The following is a 27,554-nucleotide window of genomic DNA, read 5'->3' as shown; positions in this document are numbered from 1 at the left end:
TTTGCTTCAGCAGTATCAAGCCACCAGGAGAATGATGGCTGTTTTATTTTTGGCTCTGCTGTTTGAGGGAAACCCCAATGGTACCTTGTCCCATCCCACATGGGAAAAAACATAGTTATGACGCTGTGTTTGTTTCAAAAATTAGAGTCTTCATTCAAAATTAGTCTGATTTTTGGCAGGGCTCTCCACATGAACAGGCTCCAGTGATAGATGGAGTGGCACACGCGCACACACACACACAGAGCCTCCCAAGATCTTGCCATGTTTCTGTACAAAAATGTAGAAGACCAACAATTCCACAAGACAAAGACTTTTGCTCCTGTACATAAAAACTGAGAGAGTAAACTGATGTTTGGTATGCATGTTGCTGTAGTCACCTGACCTTGTGTCCTACTAGGGAACAAATCAAAAGTTGCTTTCAGGCCAGATGTCCACAGAGGCTTCTTCTCCTACCTTGGGTCTTTGCTAGATGCTCTCTTGTCAAAGGGTTGAAGAGAAGCAAGAAGAACATAAGAGGAATTTTATATGGGCAAATGCCATATGGAAGTTGTGTTACGAGGGTGAAGGCTTGAAGGAACTGCTCTCTGTTAAGGAGGAGGGTTGCCAAATCCTCCCTGGAGAATTCTTGCAAATTCCTGGACAAATTGTGTCTCATCTTGTCACCAGAGAGTAGAGCACTTCCCAAGCAGGAAAGTATCTTAGAAAAAATTAAGAATTGTACTCTGAAGATGTTCCACATCTGCCAGACACTGTGACTCTCCAAGCTTCAATGACTGGAATTAGCCTAGGAAGAACATGGAGGAGAACACCAGGAGATGTTTGATCCATCTCCTCAGTAAAAAGCTGCCTCCCAAGGATCCCATGCTCTCTTCAGGGCCAACTTTTCATTCCTGTTCAGTCCAAAGTGAAGAGCTAATCTCTATTCTCCCACCCTATTTCCTTCTTACCAAGGCATGACCAGCAGACTTGGCATTATTTCCTAAAAGGTGGCAACCACAAGACCTACTCCTCACCCTTTAGGTTTGCCAGCTCCACAGGAGCACAGACTGCATCTGGCCACACATCCTACAGGCCCAGGCTATTCCTATGCTAGAGGCAGGAACCTCAGGCCAATTGTTCTAGCTAGCTAGCCAGCACACAAGCAGTAAAGACTGCTCCAAAGCAAGTAGCTCCAAACTGTCCATGAGAGGAAGCAGCCTCAGAATTCAAAATCCAGATTAGAGTCATTGACCACTACCAGCTGAATTCTCTGGAGAGTCTTGCAGCGACAGCAGGGTATCTGTAGGAAGAAGAACTTGTGTGAGAAAGAGATCCATCAAGGCTAGCCTGAAGATAGAGAGCCCTCCCTCCATGATAACTGTCATCCTTCGGCCTGTGAGGGAGTGAACAGGCAGGCCCAGCTCCACCAGGGCTAGCCTGAAGAAGAAGAACCCTCCCTCCAGTCCATCTGCCTTTGTCCAGGCCTCAGAGAGAGAGAATAACCACTGGACCTCATCTCCTTTCCCACCACCATTCCCTTCTCCTTTTGTGTCATGTCTTTTAGATTGTAAGCCTGAGGGCAGGGAACTGTCTAATTAAAAAAAAATAATTGTAAGCCGCTCTGATAGCCTAGGGCAGGATATAAAGGCCACAAATAAATAAATAAATAGCACAGATATTGTCCTCATGCTCGCCAGACTTCCTGCTTCATAGCTGGATCACACGTCTTGGCCAAATTTTACAAAAAAACACAAGGACTATTGATACATCCAAGTATACCAGATAAAAAAATGTCTGGCACATTTACAGGTAGGTTTATGGAAAGTCAGACTGAAGAAAGACAACAGCTGCATCTACATGGAATGATAAACCAGTATCTCAGGGAATCCTGGCTTGCTGTGAATAAGCTGTGTGCAGAGGTACATAACCCATCAGTTCTCACTTTGCCCCTGCTGCCTGTCATTGATACTATGGCTCAAGCTAGGAGGGGTTTGTTAAGTATGTCATCTGAATCAAGAACTGCGAGTTGCTGCAGTGATGCAAGCCAGGATTAATAAAAATCTTCATTTGAAAAGGAAGTGATAAACTAGGATCCTGATTTGGCTGACATGCTAAAAAAAAATCCTTCCTAATTAGTTTATCCATTGCACCAGCAGGGAAGAGAAATCAAGAAATAATAGTATACATGCACCAAAATGCAGGCTGATTGTCCTTTGTGGAAGTAGGAGACAGCTTCAGATACATTAAGATGGCTTCAAAGTAGGGCTCAGGATACATGCACACATTCTTCTTCTCCTAACAGTTAATCTGGATATGCATTTGTATTAAATGGTTTCAAAAACTTGTTTGACCAAAAGTGTGAAAGGGATGCCAGGTTTGTTCTTGTATGTATGCTATAGGAACTGATGTTGCAGCCAGATCGCCCTCACATCCGTATAGGAACTGATAATTTCATCAACCTCTCTTTAAGGAGTATTATTTGCCTCCAGGCTAACTCCTTTCTTTGGCTATTTTATTCTGATAATAATAATAAGGATAGAACACTATCTTCATGAGCAATGCTAGTACAGAGCCTTACAATAGCAAAGTGCAGAGGTGTGCAAGTATTTCTATAATAAATAATAATAAAACTTTAATTTATATCCTGCTTTTTGTTAGCACAATCAAAGCGGCGTACAATCTTTAAAAAACACAACAATAGATACAATTTCCTTCCCCCCACTTAAAAAAATGATTAAACAATTCTATCCATTAAAATTACAGACAATAAAATCTAAAAACAATAATACAATAACAGAATAATGGTGGGCAGAGTCTTCACTTATATATTTCTGTGGGGAGATCTTTACGTGGCTGGGTTCTATTCCAGGAAGGCCTGCTGGAAGAGATCCATCTTGACAGCTTTCTTGAAGCTCTCTAGGTTGGTAATTTGACAGATCTCGTCCGGCAGGCCATTCCATAAAGTGGGAGCGATTGCGGAAAACATCATTTGGGAGGTTGCCGTCAATCTGGTCTTTGTGGACTGCAACAAATTCCTCCCAGAAGATCTGAGTGCACGGGGCAGATTATACGGAAGGAGGCGATCCCTTAAATAGGTTGGGCCCAAGCCATGGAGGGCTTTAAAGGTAATGACCAACACCTTGTACTGTGCCCGGAAACTAATAGGCAGCCAGTGGAGTGATTTCAATATTGGTATAATATGGTCACTCCTAGTTGTTCCTGTAATCAATCTGGCTGCCATATTCTGTACCAGTTGAAGTTTCCGGAGAAGGCACAAGGGTAGCCCCATGTAGAGCGCATTGCAAAAATCAAGTCTTGAGGTTACCAGTGTGTGTATTACAGTTTTGAGGTCATCCAGGTTTCTAACTTATGGTGATCCTAAGGTGAACCATCATGGGGTTTTCTTGACAAGATTTTTTCAGACAGAGGTTGCAGTTTCCTTCCTTTGAGGCTGAGAGAGATTGATTTGCCTTAAGACACCCAGTGGGTTTCCATGGCTGAGCAGGGATTCAATCCCTGGTCTCCAGAACCATAGTCCAGCACTCAAACCACTACACCACACTGGCTCATTTGTAGGTTTACATGTGGCCATATGCAAACATATTGCTGTTGAGTTTCCATAGCACTAAAATTGTAAGTCATAAGAGAAATGCACAGAGCATAGCCAGTTTTTCAAATTGTAACAAGCAAAGATGGCTGTACTGAGAATGAAAACACAAATCATATTTACAAAATGGAATGGAAACAAGGAATATTGTTCTGATTTAGCCCTGGTAATCATGATTAGAAATTATTATCAGGAAGCACTCCAATAATGCCTCTTGAAAATGCCTGAATTACCATATCCATTGTATCCAGACTACAACATCAGCAGTGGTTTTTGTTGTGGACATATTACTTGTTATTATACTTGGTCTCTTAATTTCCTCTTGTCACAATATAGTTAATGCAGTTCATATCATGAGAAAGACCTATTTTTAATTCAAAGATCTTCCAATAGGTCTCTGTGTTTTGAATGATTTCTGGATGCATCCTTTCCTGTGAATAAATATGGTCTTTAAAAAGAAAGACACTATCGACACATCCACTCACCATAGCAAAAATAGTGTATGTAGGAGGCTGTGCTCAGGATACAATTGAGTGTTTCCCTATATTACATATTCCAGGAAAGCAAACACCTCAGTGGATCACTGTGGTGTCCATTTGCAAGTATTTAAAAATGCCACTTCAGTGATTCCTGTGAAAACGGCATTAGGGTTGAGCTAAATATTACAGAAAATACAGGTTGTCCTTGTTATGTGCTTTCAAGTCATCTCTGACGTAACGGTGACCCCATCCCTAGGATTTTCTTGGCAATATTTCTTCACAGGAGGTTTGCCACTACCTTCTGCTGAGGCTGAGGAAGTGTGACTTGCCCAAGGTTATTCAGTGGGTTTCCATGGTTGAGTGAGGATTTGAACCTTCGTCTCCCAGAGTCCTAGTCCAACGCTCAAACCTCTGCACCATGCTGGTTCTTTTTGAAAAATATGGGACTGCTGCCAAAATTGTCTGCCCCATGTTGAATACTACTTGGTCCACCAGGTACAAATCTCCTAGTGTTTCTAAAAGTTTATCTCCTCTGGTGCTTCAGTTTGCCAACAGTCCCTAGTAAAAACCAAGAATCTTAGGCTCATATTCTCCACCACAGTGTGGTGGAGAAAGCAAAGGTATGAGATTGTCTGCTATTTCCCTACTTAACCTCTCCCCACAGCCCCAGCAATCTCCTGGGCTCCTAAACTGAGGGTAGAGAAACTATGAATTACAAAATAGCTCCAGACCAAGCCTGGTGCCTTATCCAAAGAGAGGAGCTACATTTCTATTCCTAGGCAGTAGGAGGACCACTCTCACTACTCCTACTCCATCAGGGGGCTGAAGGTGAGAATATTCACAGATGAATTAGGCTGCAGCCAAGGCCAGCTCAGGCATTTCCAGGCTGTTGCTTAACAGCCCCATGACAGCAGCTGAGGAGGAGAAATAGGCCCCCAAAATCTTGCTTTTCTCCTCCAGCCCCAAACAAGGCATAGTAGCTGGTAGCAGAGAGGATTCCCCTAATCTTTCTTACATGGCAGAGGATAATCCTGCATGCCTACTAACTCACCATCTCTCCCTTCCCATATTAACCTCATGCACTTATCTGGTGGTGGCTCCTACCAACTGCTTCTTCAATTATGGTGCCAGTGGGACTCTCGGACTGGGCACTCTGTTGCCCCCACTGTTGCGATCGTAACATCACCATCTCCTCCAAATTGCGTAGCACAGTAACCGTGCCCCTGGGAGGCGCAGGTGGAACACGAGCTGACTCTAGGGCCCTGTAAGGAAAGGTTTCAGTGATTAATGGGTGGGACTTTTGTGCCTCATGTGCCCCATATGCCATGACTAAGGGTGCAGCACTAAAGACAAGGACGTTTTAAAAATTTTATACTTATTCATCATGCTTTAAAAAAACAACAACTACATACTGTTATTTAATTCTTTTTTTAACTTTTGTAAACTAATATTTTAGATCAGCAGTTCTAAACCACAATGTCTTCATAAAGAATTCGTGAACACTTGAAGAAATGTTATGTCAAAATTTTGACTGAAAATTTAATCAATAATTGCTGTTATCCAAAAATTGAGAAAATAAAATTGTTTCCAAATACAAAAATAAATTTAAAAAATGTAAAGAAGTTCCTTCCTCATGAGTGCTTACCTGTCTGAAGAGACTATGCCTGTGTGGCTCATAGAACGTCTCACCTAAGGTCAGAGGCAGCAAGAGTAAGTGGTGGAGACCATGACACAACAATGAAAACATAAACACAATGCAACATCCCATTACAGTGGGTCCTTGTTATCCACTGGGGTTTGGTTCCCATGGATAACAAAATACAGTACATGAATGCTCAAGTCCCATTAAATGCAATGGCACAATAAAATGGTGTCTTTTTTTATATAAAAATGGCAAAATCATGCCTTAATATTTGGAATTTATACTTTTCTTGTTAATATTTTCATGCAATGTAATGGATGCTTGAATCTGTGAATAACAAATTCTGTGGATGTTGGGGGCCAATTGTATTCTAGACTGACACATACAAGAATAGTTACAGTCTCTTTATGTGCACAATTGAAAATGTATTTCAGATCACCAATCTAGAACAATACTCTACACCAAACATTTTTTTTGTTTGATTAATTTTACTTTATATTGTATTGTATTTCATTTTTATATTATTTTACTTCAATTTGTTATTTATTATTTTTATTTAATATTTTATTTTATTATTTTATAGTAAAATTAATTTTATTATTTAATTCATTTTAAAATATATTAAATTTAATATTTTATTTTATTATTTATTTTAATTAATATTGATATTTATTTTAATTTGTATTTAATGTTTTATTATAACATTAGATTATTTTTATTTTCTAATATTATATTTTTATACTTTTAATTTTTAGTTTAATTTTTATTTTCATTTTATATAACCATTTCATTTCATTTTTATTTTATTTTATATATATTGATTTTTTATTTTATATTTCAGTTTTGTATATTTTATTTTATATTTGTATACCTTTAATTTAATTTTTATTTAATTATTTAATTTTTATTTATACATATTAATTTGTTATTTTTATTTTATTTATTTTACTTTATATTAATTTAGTTTACTGTCACTTTATTTTATATTATTTTAATTATACAGACACATACAGATATATTCATTTTATTTATTATTTATTTCATATTTTATTTAAAAATGTTACTTATTTTTTTAATAATAATAAATAGCCCACCCAATCACAAGGAATAAGGGTGGGTTACAACAATAAAGAAAGTACAAAGCAAATAATAATAATAAAATACCGTATGTACTCATGTATAAGTCAACACCATGTATAAGTTGAGGGCAGGTTTTGGGGCCAAAATCAGGGAGTTTGATATCACCCCTAGATAAGTCGGGGGTATAATTTGAGTCTCAGTACCCTTTCTTCCCATCTGTAGCCCTGCTGTCCCTTTGAGAGACAGTTGAGCTGGGGAGGAAGCTTCAGAGGCTAGCGCTCGCTCTTCTTCTGCAGCTCAGCTGTTCCTTCGGAGGACACCCAGACTGGAAAAGAGGAGGGAGGCAAGTGTTTCCCCCAGCCTTTCTTAGATCCCTGTGTCCTCCAGCCGCTGGAGGACACAGGGGCCAAGGAAAATGAGGAAGCAAGCCTTTGCACCCAGGACTTTCCCCAGCCTGGCTGTCCTTATGGGAGACAGCCTGGCTGCGGAAGAAGCTTGAGAGACAAGCCTATTACCGTATTGCCCCATATATAAGTCTACCCAGGTTTTGGGGGGTCACTTTTTGGGCAACAATCTCTCAAATTATAATCGAGTATATACAGTAACAAAGCAATTCACAGCAGCAATAAAATTAACAAAGCAAATTACATAGCAATAAACGAACAAAACAAATAAAACAGAAAATAATCTCCATTCTTAACCCCCCCATCCCAACCCTAAAAAACAATATAAACAATACACAATCTTAAAACATTACAATCTAGGACCATAGAGTGGGGAAGGGGGGGAGACTAGAAATTGGCCCTGTTCTACCCAAAAGTATATATAATAAATTGTTCTGCCACTTCTATATAAAGTCACCATTGCACTCCCATGCCTCCGAAGTCTCTCTGCTGGTCCCTGATGTTTCTGGGAGAGGCAGGTGATGGTTCTTGGGATGGCAGGGCAGCTTTTTAAATTTTATATTTTAACTTTATTGTTTTCATTATTTATTTTTAAAATTATTTTATAATTTTACTTATATTTTATTTTATTTTATTTTATATTATATTTTTATTTTATTGTATTTAGTTTATATTTTAATTTATCTTTTGTTTTATTGTATTCTTACTTTTGTTTATCTAATTTAATTTATTTTATTTTAACTTTTTACTTATTTTTATTTCATTATTTTATTTATTTGTATAATTATTTCTTACTTTTCATTTTATCTTATTTTTATTTTTTGTTTTATTTTACTTTTTATTTTATTTTTATTCATTTCATTTTAACTTTTTTATTTTTTTAATCTTTTATTTATCTTTTATATTTTTTTAATTTAATTTAATTTTTGTTTTATTTTCAATTTAATTTAATTCTGGCCTGAAACGCACGGGCCAAATAATGCCTCTTCCAACCATTTGGGGGGCACAATCGAGCTGCTTTTTCTGCCTTTTTGTTCCAGCCCCTAGACAAACCAGGGGGCATTGGGTGCTGGGAACGTGTATTGGGGGCGGAGGAGAAACACCATACAGGCAGTGCATCACACGTGCGACTGTGTGGCTGATCACATGGGTGGGTGTCTAATGAAATGGCATTTGGGCAAGAAGAGGGAAGTACAGTGGTACCCCGGGATACGAATGCGCCGGGTTACGAATTTTTCGGGATACGAAAAAATCCCATAGGGATTTATTGCTTCGGCTTACGAAGGTTTCTTCGGGTTACGAAAAAACCGCGGCGCTATTTTCCGCCACCGGAGGGCAGCAGAGAGCTATTTTTCCATTAGCGCCTATGGGAATTCGGCTTACGAAGGTATTTCGGGTTACGAAATTAACCGCGGAACGAATTAATTTCGTAACCCGGGGTACCACTGTATTTGGAGGTTGCTGCTGGTGCTTTTGTTTGATGGTGCACATGCATGGTGGGTAGGAGGGAAATGGGTTGACACTGCACTGTGTGGACAGCTTGTGGATGTGCAGGCCACCTTCGGTGCTGGCAGTACAGACAGCAGAATCTTGACTCACTTTCAGATAATCCAGGATGGAGTCGATTTTTCATGCCTTCTACACTGACCCATTTTTAATTTATTTAATTTATTTTTTATAATTTAATTTATATTTTATTCACTTTAATTTTTATTTTAATTTTTACTTTATATTTTATTTTATTATTTGTTTTACTTCAATTTATCTTTATTTTATTTTTATTTGACATTTTTATTTTATTTATTTATTATTTTATTTCAACTTAATTTAAATTTATATTTATTTTTTATTTTTGTTACTTTAATTTTTTATTTTAATATTATTATTTATTTATTTATTTTAATTTAATCTATATATTGTTCCCTTTTATTTTTCATTTTATTGTTTTATTTGATATTCTATTTTATTATGCTATTTTTATTTATTATTTATTTTATTTCATAGTTTATTTTATTTTTAATTTTATTTCATATTATTTTGTTTCATTTTTATTTTTATTTTAGTTTTTAGTTTTTGTATTTTAGCTTGTTTCATTTTTAATTTATTTTATAATTTTTATTTTTATTTTTATTTTATTTTTAAGTTAATTTTAATTTTCACTTTATTTCATTTTTTGTTTTATGATTTATATTAAAATAATAATATATTTTATAATTATTGTTTATTTTACTTTATTTTATTTTTAATTTATATTATATCGTTCATTTTTATTTTATTTTATAATTTTATTTCACTTTATTTTATTTTCTATTTTAAATTAATCTATGTGTTATTTTTATTTTACTTTACATTTTATATTTTATTTATTTATATTTTATCTTATTTCATTTTAAGTTAATTTTATATTTTATTTTATATCTTATATTTTTTCTGTTTTCCGTTTCTTTTATATTTTATTTAATTTTTAATTTTATTTAATTTTTAATTTTGTTTTATGTGAACATCCGCTTATCCCCACATCGACCCAGGGACTCACCCTAGTGAGCACTGGGGCCAAGATATCATGGCTATCTTTGCCTATCTCCTCAGCCCCCCCCCCCCCGCCCCAGCAGTTCCATGACAGGTAAAACAGTCTCAAACTGGGTTATTTCTGCAGTGTGTTTTGGACTTTAGAACCCACATTTTCCTTCCCACTCCCTTTCTGTATATTTGTCTTCCTCCCCATGTAGTGGCAGTCTGGGGAAAGGACAAGGTGCTCATTTAACATCCTCCAACTGCCCCAATTTTGCACAGTCCTGATTACAGAATCACAGAAACAGAGTTGGAAGGAACCTCAAGGGCCATCCAGTCCAACTCCCTGCCATGCAGAAACTGACAATCAAAACACCTCCAGAGAAGAAGACACCACCACTTCCCGAGGGAGTGTGTTCCACTATGGAACAGCTCTCACTGTCAGGAGATTCCTCCTAATGTTAATTCTGTCACCCCATTTTTGCAGCTGCTTTTAAAATGTTCTAGTTTCTCTCCTCCTCCCACCTTCTCCCTTTGACTTCAGCTGCCATTGCTGCCAAACTGATTTCATAGTGCAAAAGTAGTTCATGCTCATTTAACTCAACAGGGGTTTTAATTCTACAGATCGTTTGATTCATTTAAAAATAAAAGCATACTGCTGCAGCCTCTCCTAGCTTGTGACTTCTTCCACATTAATAACTCTTGCCTTCTCAACCATATTCTGATGTTTCTTGGACACATGTCCTGGTTTTCATTTGTAAAGTACTGAAGGATGTGTGAATCACATCCGCAGCTCGCCTTGGGAACAGGCCATCCAGACAGTGTGGTTCTGACCAACTTCTAGCCAGAGCAGACTCAGGCCGCTCTTTCGTACCTATCTGTTCCACCCCTTAGATGTTCTCTCACAGGCTACATCTGTCCAAGAGATTAAATCAGAGAGGATGCAGAAGTGCCACCACTACTATAAAATCCTATTTCCCATTAACGGTATACAAATGCACATTTTTTTAGTATGTAATCCAGGGGTAAGCAACTTTTTTGAGCTGGGGGCCGGGTTGCTGTCCCTCAGACAACTGGGGGGCTGAAGCGGGGGGGAGCTTCCACCCTCCGGGAGTGGGACCGCATGCCGGGGGTGAAGCTTCCACCCTCCGGGGGCAGGGCCACATGCCGGGGGCGGAGCCGTATGCAGGCGCGCGCAGGGCTTTAGGAAGCTGCTGGCAGGTGCGCGGATGGCGGCGCACTGTCTGTGGCCCGCCCTCCTCGCTGCTGCCACCGCCGCTGCAATACCGCCTGCGGCAATCGGCGACAGGACCGGCCCCAGCCTGGTCCTGCCGCCTCCGCGGGCTGGATTAGGCCCGCGGGCCGGGGGTTGCCAACCCCTGATGTCATCTCATTGAGATTGCTCTGAGAGCAGGCAGAGATAATATAAGCTTGAGTGGAAAAACAGACTTACCCTGTGGGAATGTGGGAGTTTAGTGCCCACAAAATCAGAAAGCTGAGAGACTGCTGAAGGATGGTAGAGCTCAGGAGCCAATCGCGTGTTTGCAAATTTCATGCAATCTTCTAGCGTTGAGATGAACTGGCTGCAGGTTGCTCGTAACAAAGATGAAGCTTCATTAATCATCTGGGGAAAGCCAAGAGCAGAAAAAAAAGATGAGTAAGAAGGATGGCCATCTATCCAGCTTCACCATCAGAGCCACAGTCCAGGGCAGTCTCACAAAGCAAGTTCTGCCAGATTAGTTCTAACGTTCAGTCACTGATGCAATATAGCTGTGTACCTTCTTGAAATTTATCTCTCAAACAAGTGACTCTGCACATGAACATTCAAGACTATACCATCCACTATGATATTGGACATAGTGTATATGCTCATGCATATGTCTAGAAATTTTAGTTTAAAAAGTGACTCAAAAAATCTGAGCCGACTTATCCATAGGTCAATGTTGATACAGTGGTGCCTCGGGTTACAAAATTAATTCGTTCCGCCGCGGCGTTCGTAACCCGATTTTTTTCGTAACCCGAAAAAGCCATAGGCGCTAGCGCTGGAAAGCCGCGTTTCGTGCGAAAAAGCGCCGAAAAGCACCAAAATTTTTTTTCGTAAGCCGAAAAAAAAACGTAACCCGGAACAGTTTTTTCCTATGGGATTTTTTCGTATCCCGGAAATTTCGTAAGGCGGTGCTTTCATATCCCGGGGTACCACTGTACTGTACTTTCACTCTAATTTAAAAAGGAACCATCCTCTGATGACAGGCAAGAGTGTAAACTGTGCTGTAATCACTGACCCTCCAACGTATTCTCTCATTCATCCAGCCTTTTAGTGTGAGCATAAACAGTTATGCCTGCTGGAGTTTTGACACTGGAATGAAGCAGATGGCCAGAGACCACAATTGGTCTGGGTACATGGTGACCACAAGGCCCACTCCCAAAGCGGGCCACAGCCACAGGTCCCAAGCCGTGCTGGCCAGGAGTCAGTTTAAACCAACTCTTTTTTGTGGCAGCAACAGGCTCCTTTTTTGTTTCAGGTTGACTTCCAGCTGCACCCCCCAAATGGCCAAAAGCCTCTTCTTTTTGCCTGTGTGTTTCACGTCATTGTTTCTCTTTGCTTTACCCTTTAGATTCTTGGTTACATGCCCCTAGGTTTTACCCTCGATTTATCCATGGATCATATCAAAATTCATAATTTTGTCCCCCAAACCTGCCTTCAATTTATACATGAGGTAAACATATAGTTAATTACATACAGTAGCTACTATCCACTATAACAGTAACATTCACTATGATAGTGGACATAGATACTAAAGTACAGTAGTATCGAACCATACTAAAGAGGCTGAAATTGCTTCTAAAGTTGTAAAATCATTATTTTATCATAAACAGTCCATTTGAATTTTCAGTCTGCCTAGGGATGTTTTTGGCAACAATAATGGCAGCAGTAACAGAAAATTTAGAAAGTCCATTAACTGTAAGTTTGTGGCTTTAGTCTCTTGGTTAGTCCCAACTATAGTAGAAAGAGGGGTGAAATAGACAGGCTAAATAAAGTGGTTTCCACCCACTTTGAAGGCTAGACATTTTGGCATGCTTCCAAAGCGGGTGGAAATCAGATTGAAGTCACGCTCTGGCACTTCCAGGACAGATTACACTCTTGACTTTCACCAGGAGATGGTTTCTTTATTGGTAAGTACTTACATTGACCCGGGAATAAGTTAACTCAGGCCATTGAAATCCACAAACACCTGGACAATTTTAACAGGAAAGAGGAAATCCTTAAAGTAAACAAGGTTTGGCTACCAGTCCTGAAAAATAGCAAGATAAAGACTCATCAAATGCAAATGGAAACCTCCCAGCAGACAATGAGCACTAATCCATCAGACACTAATCCTCTTTTGCAGACCCTCCCACCCTGAGGCCTGCCATTAGCAAGAGAACAATACACATGCAAATCACTCATGTCTTTCCAGGTCACACAATATATATACCCAACTCCTTCCCAGGTAAGCATTCTCTGATGCCAGCCACAAACACTGGTGAAACGTCAGGAAGAAACTCTTCTAGAACATGGCCACATAGCCCAAAAAACCCACAAAAAACTATGGATGCCGGCCATGAAAGCCTTTGACTTCACCTGCTAATTTAATAGACAGGAACTGTAAAATAGCAAGGAAATGAATTCAATTCTGAACTGTCATATATTAGACAATCCGAAATGACTTCTAAAATGGTATCCAATTGAAAAAATAATATTCAAAGGTGTTGAATATAACACATAGTAGTATGTTTTTTTTATTTTGTCCTTGCTGGGAAGGCATCTGATAGAAAAGACCAGCACTTCCTAATGCAAATGCTAAAGCTGGGAATATATATTTTAGCATGAAAACCATTTGTACAGAGATAGCCCAAAGTAAGGATTGAGCTCAATGGTATTAAGTCCCCTAAACAGGCAAGTAACAAGAACAAAACAATAATGTTGTCTATTTTCTCCCTGCATCCCTTATCATTGGATAGGCTGGTAGGGATAATGGGAGCCGCATCCAATAATATTTTGAGTGCCATGCTACTGCTCCTTAAAATGCATTATTGCAGATTGTGACTAAAATCCAGCAGCAAACCAAAGGCCAATTCTGGCCCCTGCACACCACCCCCAGCAGGTTGCATAGGCATGTTTTCCATAACCCAAGTGTAACGTGACATCATTTCCATTTCAACTTCCCATTACTGTTCTAAAATCTTCAGGCCCTTGTCTCTGTTCCACTTCTCAGGTTTTTTGGGTGGGAACAAGAGACAGACCTTCTCAATGGTTACTCCCAGACTGTTTAATAAAGACTTTTAACTGAGGCTTTTTAATAATGATTTTGTACCGTTTTAATATGCATTATTTTTAAATATGTTGTTAGATGCCTTGAGTCTCCTTTTTGGGGAAAAGTGGGATATGTATGAACAAAATAATAAAAACAATAGCAAACAACTTAGATTATCTGTCACTGCTCCATCTGGGCATCTCTGCAAAGTAGGCAAACTCTCTCTTATATCTCTAACTAATATATGGACATATCCAAGGGCCACAACCATGATTTGCTGTGTCCCCTTGAATCCTTTCAGAGGCTAAAGGCCGACCTCACAAGCCAGAAGATGCGTTACCTCCAAAAATACTCTGACACACTCAGCTGGACCATATACACACAGAAAGCACATGATCTCTCATGTTTTGTCCCCAATACCTGAATGTCAAGTGGGGAGCCATTATCTTGAGGGTGTGTTGCATCCTGCACAGCTAGAACCTGCTGTGTCAGCACATCACAATACAGCCGCAGTTCGGACAGCTTCCTCCCAAGGGACTCATTGCTTAGGTCCAGATCTGCAGATTACATGGCACAGTAAAGGGTTTAAACAAGAAAATACAGGGTTGGCACCACACATGGAAAGAGACTTTCCCCCTTTGCTTAGAGCTGGTTAGATAACAACAAAGCACAATTAAATTTTGGTTTGGAGCAGAAACCAAGAATGACATATTAAATTAAAATATTTAGGACAGAAAAAGACAGCATGGCTTTGTTGCCAACTAAAATGTATGAAATTATGGAAGAACCAAAACTCTCTGGTTGTAGCGCAGTAGATGAAGGGTCTGGCCCCATGGATCACAGCGCCCCCCCCCCCCAATAGGCTTTCGCTGATTCCAAGGCAAAAGTGTCTCCTCTTTACTGATATGCTGCGAACAATACCAATACTAAATATAAACACAACCAACTCAGTACTAAATTAGAACATTGAAAAAAATTATTTTTATTTACAGTGTGCAAGCTCACTATTTCCCAAAGGTTCGAGGGAGGTAACAAGTGTTTACATTAAAATGAGCAAAATAGAATAATATTTTGCCTAACTCAGTACTGTACACCCTTTTTCAATTTAAACTTGAACCACCCCAAAAGGCAACCCCTAGACAGGTAAGTCTTAAAATGCTTCTCAGACATGCTCAGGTCTTGGACTTACATAAGTCTTATGTGGGAAGGGATTTTGTAATGGTGGCAGGTGTTAGAGATAACAGATAGCCAGTGGTATCATCTGATTAGATTTTGGGGGATAAGTCCATGGACCTTACTCAGTAGAATGAGCAGGAGAACTATGATGTAAATGAAGTAATTAAACAGGACCATGTGAGGTTGTGGTAGTAGTTCTATCACCACTGAGTTCAAATGTGGAACACTCTGAAAGACCACAAACTCCAGTCTAAAGCATAGATGGGCAATGTATAAGCATGGATTGCTTATGGCCCTCAAGGTAATTTTTATGGTACTCAGGGCCCTGCAAAGAATTTTTTAAAACTGAAAAAGAAAACACACAGCTTTTTTTGCCCCAAAATGTCCTTCAAGGCGTATGGTAGCATTTTTCCACATTTCCCCACCCAGGCTTTCTTGTTGTGCAGTGCACAGCCATCCAAGTTTCCTTAGGGGCTAATGCTGCTCCCTGATCTCCCAGCTACCCAACCCAATCTAAAGTTACTAAATTACATTATGGTAGGAAGCTATTAAGAATCTCCCTCTTCATACCTTTGCTGATGCCACCCAGACAGTGTAATTAAGAGTACAGCCTGGGCAAAACAATTTCAGGAGTTCATAAAAGGCAGAAAAGGATTTCTTAGGTATGTTGGGCATAAACCATTTAGGTTTTGGTAAGTCAAAAATAATACCTTGAATCATGCTTGGAAGAGAAATGAGAGCCAGTGTATAAATACCATAGTAGAAAGTATTTCTAACACACCTGTAACAGGGCACTTGCACTGTGCAGCTGCTGGAGCTTCCAAAGCATTTTCAAGACCAACCCCATATAGTCTCTGGCAAAGTAGTTAACTCTTGCAATGCTAGAAGGTTAGATTCAACTGTTAGTTCTAACTAGAATAAACTTAAAGAATTAATGAAAATTTAATGAGGCAACTCTTATGTATGTTTCATTAATTCAGTGGGTTACTCTGAAATGATTTAATAATTGGATTTAGGCAGAGGAATCAGTGTTACCAGATCCTCATCGGGGGAAAAGGGTCACACCCTACTCACTGGCTTTTAACTTTAATGCCAGACAGATTGACTCATTCCCTACATTGCTGAGCAATGGCAATGAAATCTGAAGCAACTTTGATAGGAGAGTGCAAGCTTTATCAATTGGAATTACTTATCTTTTACTTTCTTCACTGAGCAAATTTATGACATGATAACAGAAGCTCAAGTAACCTGGATAGAAAGGGCAGAGCTGCTAAGTGAACAGAGACACATGCCTTACCACTGTTACTTTCAAATAAAGGGCATGCAAGTCATTACATGGCCAACACATCAAGTACAGAGAAGGGACACAATCCAGGGCTTTTCAAACACAACTGCTTCTTCCTTAGGGCCGGACACCCCTGAGAAGAAAACTGCAGGACATGGCAACAATAGGGATTCTTTACTGTTTGCCTTGTTGCCATTTGGACATCGCAATTAATGCACTCAACAGACCATTCACTTATCTAATTCTAGAAAGCCAATTAAACCTGTAGCTGCCACCACATCCTGTGACAAAAAGTTCTCTTCAGTTGATTATGCATTGTGTGAACAGGTATCCTCTGTTTTTGCTGTCTTTCCACATAAAATTTCACAGGGCAGTTATGAGGAGAGAGGACGACATGTGAACTGCCCTGATATCCTAGGAGAAAGGGAGGGATGAAAGTGGTAATACACAAATAAAATATACGTTCTGCTGTAACTTGTGGTGAGGGCACTAATGATACTTATACCCAATGTGATTAATTTTCTGTTGGTGTTCAACATGTATTTAGCTCAACGGTCCCCAAGCTGTGCCCTTTAAGAGATTATGAACTTCAGCTCCCAGAATCCCAGACTAGTGGCCAATATGGCTAAGGATTCTTGGAGCTGAAGCCCAAAATCTCTTAAAGGGCACAGTTTGGGGACCACTGATTTAGCTCAATACAGGGGGGTCATGTCATGTTCAACAGAATCAGAGTTTGTTAAATCTGAGCTACGTCAGTTAGTCTCACCTCCCAAAGCTGGTCTCATCTCTGGGACAAGATTCCATTTATGCTGCTATTTCCCTTAGTTTAGCTTCCCATGGTTGCCTTACATCATGACTCAGTGTAGCTCTAACAGCAATACCACAGACCACCAGGAGGACTGACTGACCACAAGGTATGTACTAAAAAAGACATCTCCTCCACTTGAACCAGAGGAACTCACCAAGCAATGCGTGCTACCACTTCTGTGACAAAGACAACTCAAGAAATACACTCACTGTGCATGTGGCATCATGAGACTGACAGAGTCCTGCCCAAAGGCTGGTATGCTATCACACGGGGTTTCTAAGGATGTGCCATCAAACCTCAATAAGCCCCACATAAAATAAGAGCAGAGCTAAGAAGCTGCTATACCTTAACAATGTAGCAAGAATTCAGCCTGGCAAACTATTAGGTCCAGCCATGGCTACAGACTCAACTGGTGTATTTCAAGGTAATGGCTTCTGCCTGTATGCTTTGGAGTGAAAGTAAAGAAAGGGAATGGGGCAACTTTGCCATGAGAAGCTATTAATGCTTCCATCAGGGCAAGCAGAATGATCTGGGTTGACTATCCAGATAAACAAAACTATTCACTCAAGAAAAAGACTCATGGATTCTTTGTACAAACGAAGTCCATGCTCACCCATTCCCAATATGACAAAGGCAGGCCAAATTAGCAGTCTCAGCAAGAACAAGACACAAACCAAATCCACTTTTCCCATAGTTTTATAGGCTCTTTGGATTTTCCCCCTAAATGCAAAACATTACAGATGAATACATAAGGGCAGTTAAGAGTAGAACTCTCCATCCTTTTGTGTATATCAAGATTTTAGGAAGTAATTATTAAAAATTAATTGTAAGTATGAAAACATTTTATTAACAAAAATATACATGGGTCATTTGTGCCTTCCTCTACTTCTGGTGAAATCCTAGAATATATGGTTTGCAGATATATATACAGTGGTACCTCGGGATACGAAATACCCAGGTTACGAAATTTCCGGGATACGAAAAAATCCCATAGGAAATAATTGTTCCGGGTTACGAATGTTTTTTCGGGTTACGAAAAAAAATTTGGTGCTTTTCGGCGCTATTTCACACGAAATCGCGGCTTTTCCCCATTAGCGCCTATGGGTTTTCGGCTTGCGAAGGCTTTTCGGGTTACGAAAGCGGCCGCGGAACGAATTAATTTCGTAACCCGAGGGAGCACTGTGTGTGTGTGTGTGTGTGTGTGTGTGTGTGTATATATATATATATATATATATATAGGGCCCTTAAAACTGGGGTCCCTCAAGGAGCCATTCTGTCTCCCATGCTATTTAACATTTACATGAAACCGCTGGGAGAGATCATCCGGAGACATGGGGCGCAGGGTTATCAGTACGCTGATGACACCCAAATAATTTTCTCTATGTCTCCGACTGATGCAGTGACTGAGGATGGCGTCTCTCCTCTCATGGCGTGCCTAGAGTCAGTAATGGGCTGGATGAGGGAAAACCGACTCAAGCTGAATCCAGAGAAAACGGAGGTACTTGTGATAAGTTCCCCTGGTCCAGGAATGGCGGTGGTTCCACCTGTCCTGAATGGGGTCACGCTCCCTGTGAAGGACTCTGTGCGCAGTCTGGGGGTGCTTCTTGACTCGTCGCTTCACCTGACTGCTCAGGTGAATGCGACGGTCAAGAACACCTGTTATCAGCTTCGGCTTATTCGCCAGCTGCGCCCATACCTGGCCCAGAGGGACCTTGAAACGGTAGTACACGCTCTGGTAACCTCGAGATTGGATTTCTGCAACGCACTCTACATGGGGCAACCTTTATACCAAACCCGGAAGCTACAAATGGTACAGAATATGGCCTCCAGGCTGGTCACTGGTACTTCCAGGGCCAGCCATATTACACCGGTGCTAAAAGATCTGCATTGGCTGCCTATTCGCTTCTGGGCACAATATAAGGTGTTGGTGATGACCTATAAAGCCCTAAATGGCTTGGGCCCAGGATACCTGAAGGACCGCCTCTCCCCATACATTCCGTCCCGCACCCTCAGAACATCTGGGCAGCAACTACTTAGGGTGCCAGGGGCCAGACTTACCTCCACTACGAGGAAGACATTTTCCATCGCCGCCCCGGCCCTTTGGAACACGCTGCCCACAGAGCTCCACTCGGCCACTTCCCTGACCCAATTTAGAAGGGATCTAAAAACCCTTCTATTTCAGGCTGCATTCCCTGATTAAAGTCCAGTAGGCCTCCCTTCCATCTTTTTTTGGCAAGAGGATCGGCTAACGGGGCTTTTATTCTGTTTTATTGTATCTGTTTTAATTTGTAATGTATATTTGGTATGTTGCATTGTTTTTAATATGTTGTTAATCGCCCTGATCTTTGGAAGGGCAGTATAAAAATAAAAATTTTATTTATTTATTTATTTATTTGTGGGAATATTTAAGGCCTGTCCAAGGCCATCAAAATGGGGAATGGGAGAATGTGGGCATCCTACTGCTCCTCCCTGCTCAGAATCTAGTTCCTAGAAGCATTTTTGCAACCTTTTATAGACAGCATGTTGCATGGTCCAACTTATACTTCCAAATTGGTTTATCCTGCTAAGAGGACAAAAACAAAGGGGCAAGATGGGTGTACCAAAAAGAAAATACTCTGAAATACAGAGAGAAAAGGACACAACATGGGCTGTAGAAAGACTGCCACAAAAGAAAAAAAAAAATAGATGACAGGTTACATTTAATTGTTGTTAGCTGCTATGAGCTGTGCTTAAGCCCCAGAAGGGCATGATGTAGTATGTATATAAACGAACAAATATACACCAAGGTGCAAAGAGATGAGTGCAACAAAGGAAAGGCATGTTATTATATCTGTCCTTCCATTACAAACTGGTTTACATTCTAACAGAAAACAATGGCGCTAGCAGGAGACCTGTGCATAGGGAAACAATGAGAACAGGTTTCAAAGGCAGAAGCCTGCAGAGGTGAACAGAGAAAAAAAGGTAAACTAGGAATAGTGGAGAGATGACTGACAGCACTAATGACCAGAGAGAGAAAAAGTAGGAACATCTACAAAAAAGTCTGATAGATAAATCTGTGGTGATTCAGGGAGGACAGAGTCTACACACACACTCTACAAAGCATAATAAGATTAGCTTACAATCGTAGGCACATTTGCATGGGAGTACATCCCACTGAAATCAGGAGGATTCATTTCTGCACAGGATGAGTCTAGGATTGCACTGTGACCATATGGGTTTTAGCCTTCTTTGGCAGTAAACATGTAACCAAATCAAAATGTTTTCCCATAATTACCATATCTACGTATATCCCAGCCAAGTTAATATAAATACAATCATAAACCCCAGAGCATGCCTCTTTCATGCCAGTTAAAGACAAGTATCCCATTAATACAACATACTGAATTTTTACTCAAACACTAGAAATCTTTCCCTTATTCAAACAGACAACTATGTTGCTGGAATTTTTTTACTACCAGAGCAAGCCAGCTTTCTTTTATTAGCTTATAGGGGAAACATTTTCATATAGGTATTGTATTTAAAAGGAAATCTTAACTTTCTATGAATCTCAGGTGCTAAGAAGGAAAGAACATGTACCATGCATGCCTGTTCAGAAGAATGGGCAGGTGTACAGGACTACCTCTTATTGTCCAAATACATCACATTCCTGGACATTCAAGCAAAGATCATGCTTTTTTACAAACTCTAATCAATCATTCAATCAGCATGTTCTTTGCTTGTAACAGTTGGAAAAAAATCAGGAAGATGGACCAGGCTCTGATTTAGCTGAGAGATGTTTGCTTAAGAGGCGTGAGAGTTAAGCACCAACAATCCCCACCCTACAGTTCCATGGCTTTGCCAATATCCTCCTTAATCTCACCCCTACAACGCCATTTATTTTAAATATTAGGCTTCCAAAACTCTGGATCATCTCTTTAGTGCATAACCCTTCATAGATAACCAACCTTTCTCTTTCTGGGTCCTGCTGTCCCCAAGGCAGGCCTTGGAACTGCCCAAAGCCACCAGCCATTTCTGTCTTTCAGCAGCACCTCCTGCCTTCAGGTAGAAGTACTGCTCACCTGGGATAACCAGTTCCAAACGAGTGGGGTCAGAAGTGTGCACTAGAGGAAAAGGGGGGGGGGGGAGAAAAAACCACACACACACATACAACAGAGTGAATGCTGTAATGTCAGTGCTTCCCTTGTCGTGCATTGTTTGCATCCCACATTAATAAGGGTTTACGATCAAGTATCCCAACCTTGCCCAGAATAAAGTACTGGAGGACAAGGAGTCCAGCTTCTTACCATTCTGAGATCAATGGAGAACTGAAGAGTCCATATGATTTGGCCTCATGAAGCCAGCCTTACAGCCAAGAACCTGGACCCAGTGTTACATATCCAAGACATTAATCTTGAAGACTTTGGCTTATCAGAGATGGGATGAGAAATGTCTGCAAGCCAGGGGGACATTTCTTCCTCTTCCTGGAACCATAATCAGCTTTGCTGTTGAGTTTTGGCCATGTTGTGGTGAGAAAAGCTTCCTTTAAAATTTTCATTAAATAAAGTGCATGCTTCTGGATGCATGACTCTGCTTGTGAACAAGTATCATCTCCAACGCTATTAAATTTCAATGGCAATTTATTACAGTGGAAAAATACATGGCAGAGCGTACACTATCACAGGCAGAAGGAGGCAGCTGTCTCAGATAGCAAATGTTAGGAATCCAAGGCAGAGAAAGCACAATGGTGTTTCAGGACAGAAGTGGGTGTGCCCCAGGAAAGCCTGCACCATCAGATGTGCTGTTACACTGCCAGTGTTAAAGGAAAATTCCAGTTTGATATATTTCCTTAGGTGGAACAGGGCAAGCAGGGGTGCGCACGACTTTCAATTTTGCCTTAGGCATCAAAATGTTTTTGGTCAATAGTGCTCCTGGAGGAACACTCTTAATTTAAAAACCAAAAAACCAAGTAGCACCACCAGGGTTTTTTTTTACTTGGATGCGCCAGAAAATATATTTATACTAGGTTCAATATATTGTAACCTTCCTCTGGGACACTATAAGATATATATATATATGTAACAAAAGGGCTAGAAACAATAAAACATTAATTAGAGAGAAAAGGGGGAGAGTAAAAAAAAATTACAGAAAATTTTTTCACATGCTAACTAATAAATAAACTAAAAGCCATTTTTTTAAAAAATCATTTTTTTCTGGCAAAACATAAAATGTGTAACAGACAATTTTTTTTAAAAAACCAGAGAATCTAGCAAGACCAAATTAAGGATAACTACAAGTAAGACAACACTTGAAAACTGCCAAAACATAATATAAGTCCAAGCCCTCTCATGAAAATATACACTGAAGTATCCCAACAGCAAACAAACAAACAAAAAAAAGCTTGCTTCCAACAGCAATTTTCAAATCCAAGGAACACTCTTGTAATTACTGTTTCAGGAAGAGATCTGAAATGAAACCTCTTACACCAAACCCTCCCCCATACATTTTTTCAAAGCTGTCAGCCCTTTCGCACTGAGGATTTCATGACATTCGCCACCTGGGTGATGCCATAAGAGGTCACTTTTTAAAATTTATATACCACATAGACAACTGGTTGGTTAAACGAATATATCCTGTTAGTGCATTTGCAGTATATACAACCACTGCATGGGTGACATACCTACAGGGCTGAAGTGTTCTAAAGAAACACAGGGGAGCACATTTGTCATGTTTACAACTATACACTGCAGTCCTTCTCTGGTGGGAAATTTTGCAGAATGTCATCACACCATTTGTGAGCTCTCCTTCTCTTTGGCCATTGCAAAGGAACATCAACAGGATGCCAATGTTGATAAGGAGGAAGCTGCATTTGGATTTTTGTCCTAAGCTTCACTCCAAAGGGTCTCAGTGAGGAAAATGATTTCCTCCCGTTGCTGTGAAGAAATATGGAACTTTTGCTCTCAATTTTTTTTTACTGTTCTACTGTTCTTTTCTGTTCCCTGATCTGGAATTCCTCTCTATTATCTATTTATTTTGTTTTGAGAACCTTTAAGCCAGTTACAGCTTTAGTGTTCTTTCTTTCACTTAACAGTATTAGCCCTAAGCACTACCTGCAAGAAGTCTTTCCTTCTCTAGCATTTGGTTTGGAAGCTGGAGACCTGGGAAAGGGAACATGCAGAACAGACTAGAACCCCAAATGGAGCAGGGTGAAGCTGATGCTGGAAGAAGCAGAAGGTAATGCAAGTACCAAAGTGCAGATTTCAGAGTACTCATTTGGAATCCCCAAAAGTAGTGCAGATGTGATACTTCATGTGCCAGTATGTTACAAGCATCCCCACTCCTCCTACCAAAACAGCGCAAAGTAGTCCTTACCTTTGATCTCACATACCGCCATCTTGATGCTTCCTTTGCTGCCTTTACCCACATCATCCTGAGAGTCATAATAAGAGAGGATGCCATTCTCCAGCACAAAGTATCGTGGCTGCCAACCTAAGGTGGGAGAAAGAAAGAGGAGATATTGGAAACCATGTTCTATATTGAGCCAAGAACTCATGCACATCGTTTGTAGAGAAAAGCTTTCCTTATGTATTACAAGGAATGGGTCTAGTCTCAGATCCTTTATTCAAGAATGTGTTAATTATAACACAAACAGAACTATTCCTGCAACAAATAAATACAATTTCCTATATTTTTTATAGTAGAACTATGGCTCAAACAATTTTTAAACTGCTCTTATGCAGACTTATTACAAAAAAGGAGATTTTAAAGCATTAATAAAACCACGTAACACTGGGATAGGAGGAAAAAGAAAGCATGCATAAACAAACATTCCTTAACTAAGAAGCCACCATGTGAATATAGTACTGGGTGCATATATTCTTTTTGTTGTCAAATGAGCTTTGTATTTTTAAATGTATTTTAAAATAATTCACATACTGCTGTCTATAATTTGAGACGCAGTGAACCTCCACACACTTTCCCCACTCTAGAACACAGGAACAGACTCCCTATTTCCTTTGAGATAGGAAACCTATCTCAAGCTTTGACACCTATTATACTATATGGGTAAGTGAGATAGGCCCAAAACACACTGTGGAATTAATCCACTTTTGAAACTGCTTTAACTGCCCTGGCTCAATGCTAGGGAAGCCTGGGAGCTGTAGTTCTGTGAGATATTTAGTCTTCTCTGTCAGAGATCTCTGGTGCCACAATAAACTTCAATTCCCAGGATTCTGTAGAACTGAGACAGGGCAGTTAAAGAGGTCTCAAACTGGATTAGTTCTGCAGTGTGTTTCGGATCATAGAGTCACACTGAATGCAGTCAGCTAACTCAACAGAATGATTTATCTGTGCACATAAACAACAATGGAAAAGAAGACCGGAAACCCTCAGTGTCTGAAGAGCCGCTTGGGAAGGCAGCAGAAGTTTATCCCTTCACAATTTTAAACAATGAATTTCAAATTGGGATATAGTGCCAGTGTATTGTATTCCACTGTATTCCGCATCAACATGTGCAAATGTGAGAGTGCGACAATAAAGAAAGTGGGTAAGAAGAAAATAAATTCATTTGAGATATGGTGCTGGAGGAGAGTGCTGAGGATACTGTGGACAGCCAAGAAGACAAATAGTTGGATCCTAGAGCAGATCAAGCCTGAACCCTCCCTGGAAGTCAAGACGATGAAACAGAGGCTGTCATACTTTGGCCACATCATGAAAAGGCATGATGCACTCGAAAAGGAAGTAATGCTAGGAAAGATGGAGGGAAGTAGAAACAGAGGAAAACTGCATGCCCGTTGGGTAGACTTAATCAAAGAGGCCACAGACCTGAGCCTACAAGACCTAAGCAAAGCAATGGAGGACAGGGGGTCTTGGATATGTCTCATCCACAGAGTCACCATGAGTCGAGATTGACTTGAGGGCAGTTAGCAATAACAACATTTTAATTTAGAAGTTTTTAATGTATAATACTCATTTTAATCCCATGTTCATGTACTTAATGGTCAGTTATATACTGCATTTTCATCTTTGTTGTACCTCACTTTGAGCATTAGAGAAAGGCAGATAAAATCATAAATATTTATTGTTGTTGTTGTTTCTATGAGGGATGAAACTGCACTTGCTGAATTTCCCCCAGTTATGCAACTGTGAGCAGAGGCTTTACCCATAGCTAGATAAGAACACCCCAAATTCACAAAACAGTGGCCTGTTACAGACTGCCAATATAAAGCTTTTTGGGTCTCTTTGGAGGTGTGCTATTTAAATGATGCATGCATCCTAAGAATCCGGAAGCTGCACCAAAGCTGCCCTCCAGTGCTTAGGAATGGAGTGTGGCTTTGGCGCGACCTCCGGACTCTTAGGACCCATGCATCATTTAAACAACATACCTCCAAAGAGACCCGAAGCAGAAGCAGCTTTATTTTGGCAGTCTGTAACAGGCCAGTGATACCTTTATTGAGCCAACCCAATGCACTGTTTTGTGGATGTTACTGCTTCTTGTTGTTGTGTGCCTTCAAGTCGTTTCTGATTTATGGTCAACCCAAATGCACTATTTTGGGGATTGTGTGTGTGTGCTTGTGTGTGTGGGTTTGTTGGGCTGTGGCCATGTTCTAGAAGAGCGGTTCTAAACTTGTGGGTGGCAACCCCTTTAGGGGTCACAGGGGTTGCCTAAGACCATTGGAAAACACCTACTTCCAAAGGTGTTAGGAACCAAGACGGAAATAACTTTATGGCTGGGAGGGTCACCGCAACATGAGGAATTGCATTGAGAACCACTGTTCTAGAATATTCTGAAAACCACTGTTCTATGTATTTTTATTGTTGTAACCGCTCAGATTCCTTGTGATTGGGCGGGCTATACATAAATCATTATTATTATTATCATTTGTGTCTAATGTGTGCCCTAGGCAGATTTATTTTATATATTTGAATTGTATGTGGAGTGCTGTGTAAATTTGCAGCGCTATATAAAGCTTAATAATAATAATAATAATAATAATAATAATAATAAGGGATCCATTGTCTGCTGGGGGGGGGAACCCTGGTTGGTTTCTCAGTTGCATTTGGGTGTGTTTTCAGGCCTGATAGCCCAACTTTGTTCACTTTCAGGGTTTCTTAGTTGCCCAGGTGTGTGTTGGTTGATTTCTATGGCTTTCCCCCTGTGCTGTTGGCACGGCCCAGGATTTGGGGGGATCGTTTGTGGGTGTGAACCAGAATTTGGCTACATGGGTATGTCTCCTGGGCCATACAAAGATGGCACACCCAAGAGGGCTGCTAGGAGGAGGAGGAGGAGGAGACCCCAACAGAGAGGGAGCCTGGGCTGAAGGCAACAGGGAAGGCCAGGTCTCACAATGGGAACAAGGCCACTCTGAGGTGAACCAGAGATCTCCTCCCCTTCGGAATGGATCCGTTGCTAGGAAACAGGAAATTGGCGGTTGGGGCTCACAACTGCTGCCCCGCGCGCCCCTCCCCCCTCCCTTCTCCTGCGCGAACGAGGAGGAGGAGGAGGAGGAGGACTCACCAGACAAATAGTTGGTCCACTTCAGCAGCGCTCCCTCCATCTCCTGCGCGGCTCCCAGAGACCGGCCAGGCGCCGACCGGGACCAATGACAGCCCCGCGCCGGCCAGATTCGACCAATCACAGGGCGGGTACCAATCAAGGAAACAAGAAAATAAAAAAAGACAAGGAAAATGGAGAAAGGCGATTGGACGCCAAGTAGGTCGGGGGCGGGGAGAGAACGCAGGGAGGACCAATCAGGTTGGTGAATTGGACAAGGGACACGCATAAAGCCAAAGCCCGAGGACGCTTCGAGCCAATCAGAGGCTCGCGCGCTGGCTTGTGGGTAGTGTAGTTCTGATGCCCATTGGTGGCTCCTCGGAGGAGGTTAACAAATCCAATCTTCTGCCTTCAGAGCATTATGGGAGATGTAGTTTTACGTATTTGAAGACTGCGGATTCGCAGCTACACTGCGGAAGTGTGCTTGACACCACTTTAACTGTCATGTCTCCCATCCTAGAGGCTCCTGGGATTGGTAGTTTTTGGTGAAGCATCAGCATTCTTTGGCAGACAAGGCTGAAGACCTTGCAAAAACTACAAGTCCCAGGGTTCAATAGGATGGGGCTGCAACACTTAAATGGGGATATAGGAAACCGAAGTTTTGGAAGCAGGGTTGCTGGAGGTTGAGAAGGGCTTCCAGCTATTTCTGGGGGATGCATCTATACTGCAGAAATGATGCAGTTTGACACCACTTTATGAGGTGTAGCCCCATCCTATGGAATCCTGGGATTTGTAGTTCTGTGGGACACCAGCACTCTT

At 40.6% G+C, this 27,554-nt stretch overlaps 1 protein-coding gene across 4 annotated transcripts; it reads right to left on the bottom strand.

Annotated features, from left to right (window-relative positions):
* Nucleotides 1-26,885, bottom strand: LOC121922631 (pleckstrin homology domain-containing family A member 3-like). 4 transcript variants are annotated; one of them, XM_042452271.1, is made up of 8 exons: nucleotides 26,760-26,885; nucleotides 23,615-23,731; nucleotides 21,211-21,366; nucleotides 14,418-14,554; nucleotides 11,156-11,326; nucleotides 5,711-5,754; nucleotides 5,117-5,327; nucleotides 1-1,279 (listed from the first exon to the last, which is right to left on the bottom strand). In XM_042452271.1, exons 1-7 carry the CDS (start codon nucleotides 26,797-26,799, stop codon nucleotides 5,141-5,143), a joined length of 852 nt encoding a protein of 283 aa, XP_042308205.1. In that variant the 5' UTR covers nucleotides 26,800-26,885; the 3' UTR covers nucleotides 1-1,279; nucleotides 5,117-5,140. The 4 variants fall into 4 exon arrangements, with proteins under 4 accessions (XP_042308205.1, XP_042308204.1, XP_042308203.1 ...); XM_042452270.1 differs by having other exon boundaries at nucleotides 5,140-5,327; XM_042452269.1 differs by having other exon boundaries at nucleotides 5,170-5,327.
* Between the last annotated feature and the right edge of the window lie 669 nt (nucleotides 26,886-27,554).

The sequence above is a fragment of the Sceloporus undulatus genome, chromosome 2 (assembly GCF_019175285.1).
Source record: "Sceloporus undulatus isolate JIND9_A2432 ecotype Alabama chromosome 2, SceUnd_v1.1, whole genome shotgun sequence".
Classification (NCBI taxonomy): Eukaryota; Metazoa; Chordata; class Lepidosauria; order Squamata; family Phrynosomatidae; genus Sceloporus; species Sceloporus undulatus.
This window is presented reverse-complemented; position numbering and strand designations above follow the sequence as displayed.

Excerpts from the sequence above, each read along its gene's own strand:
- LOC121922631 (XM_042452269.1), bottom strand. The coding sequence starts at position 26,799 with ATGGAGGGAGCGCTGCTGAAGTGGACCAACTATTTGTCTG. Across the intron at positions 21,367-23,614 it reads GGCGGTATGTGAGATCAAAG|TGCACACTTCTGACCCCACT; the intron begins GTAAGGACTACT and ends CTTTTCCTCTAG. Across the intron at positions 5,328-5,710 it reads GGCATAGTCTCTTCAGACAG|GGCCCTAGAGTCAGCTCGTG; the intron begins GTAAGCACTCAT and ends CTTTCCTTACAG.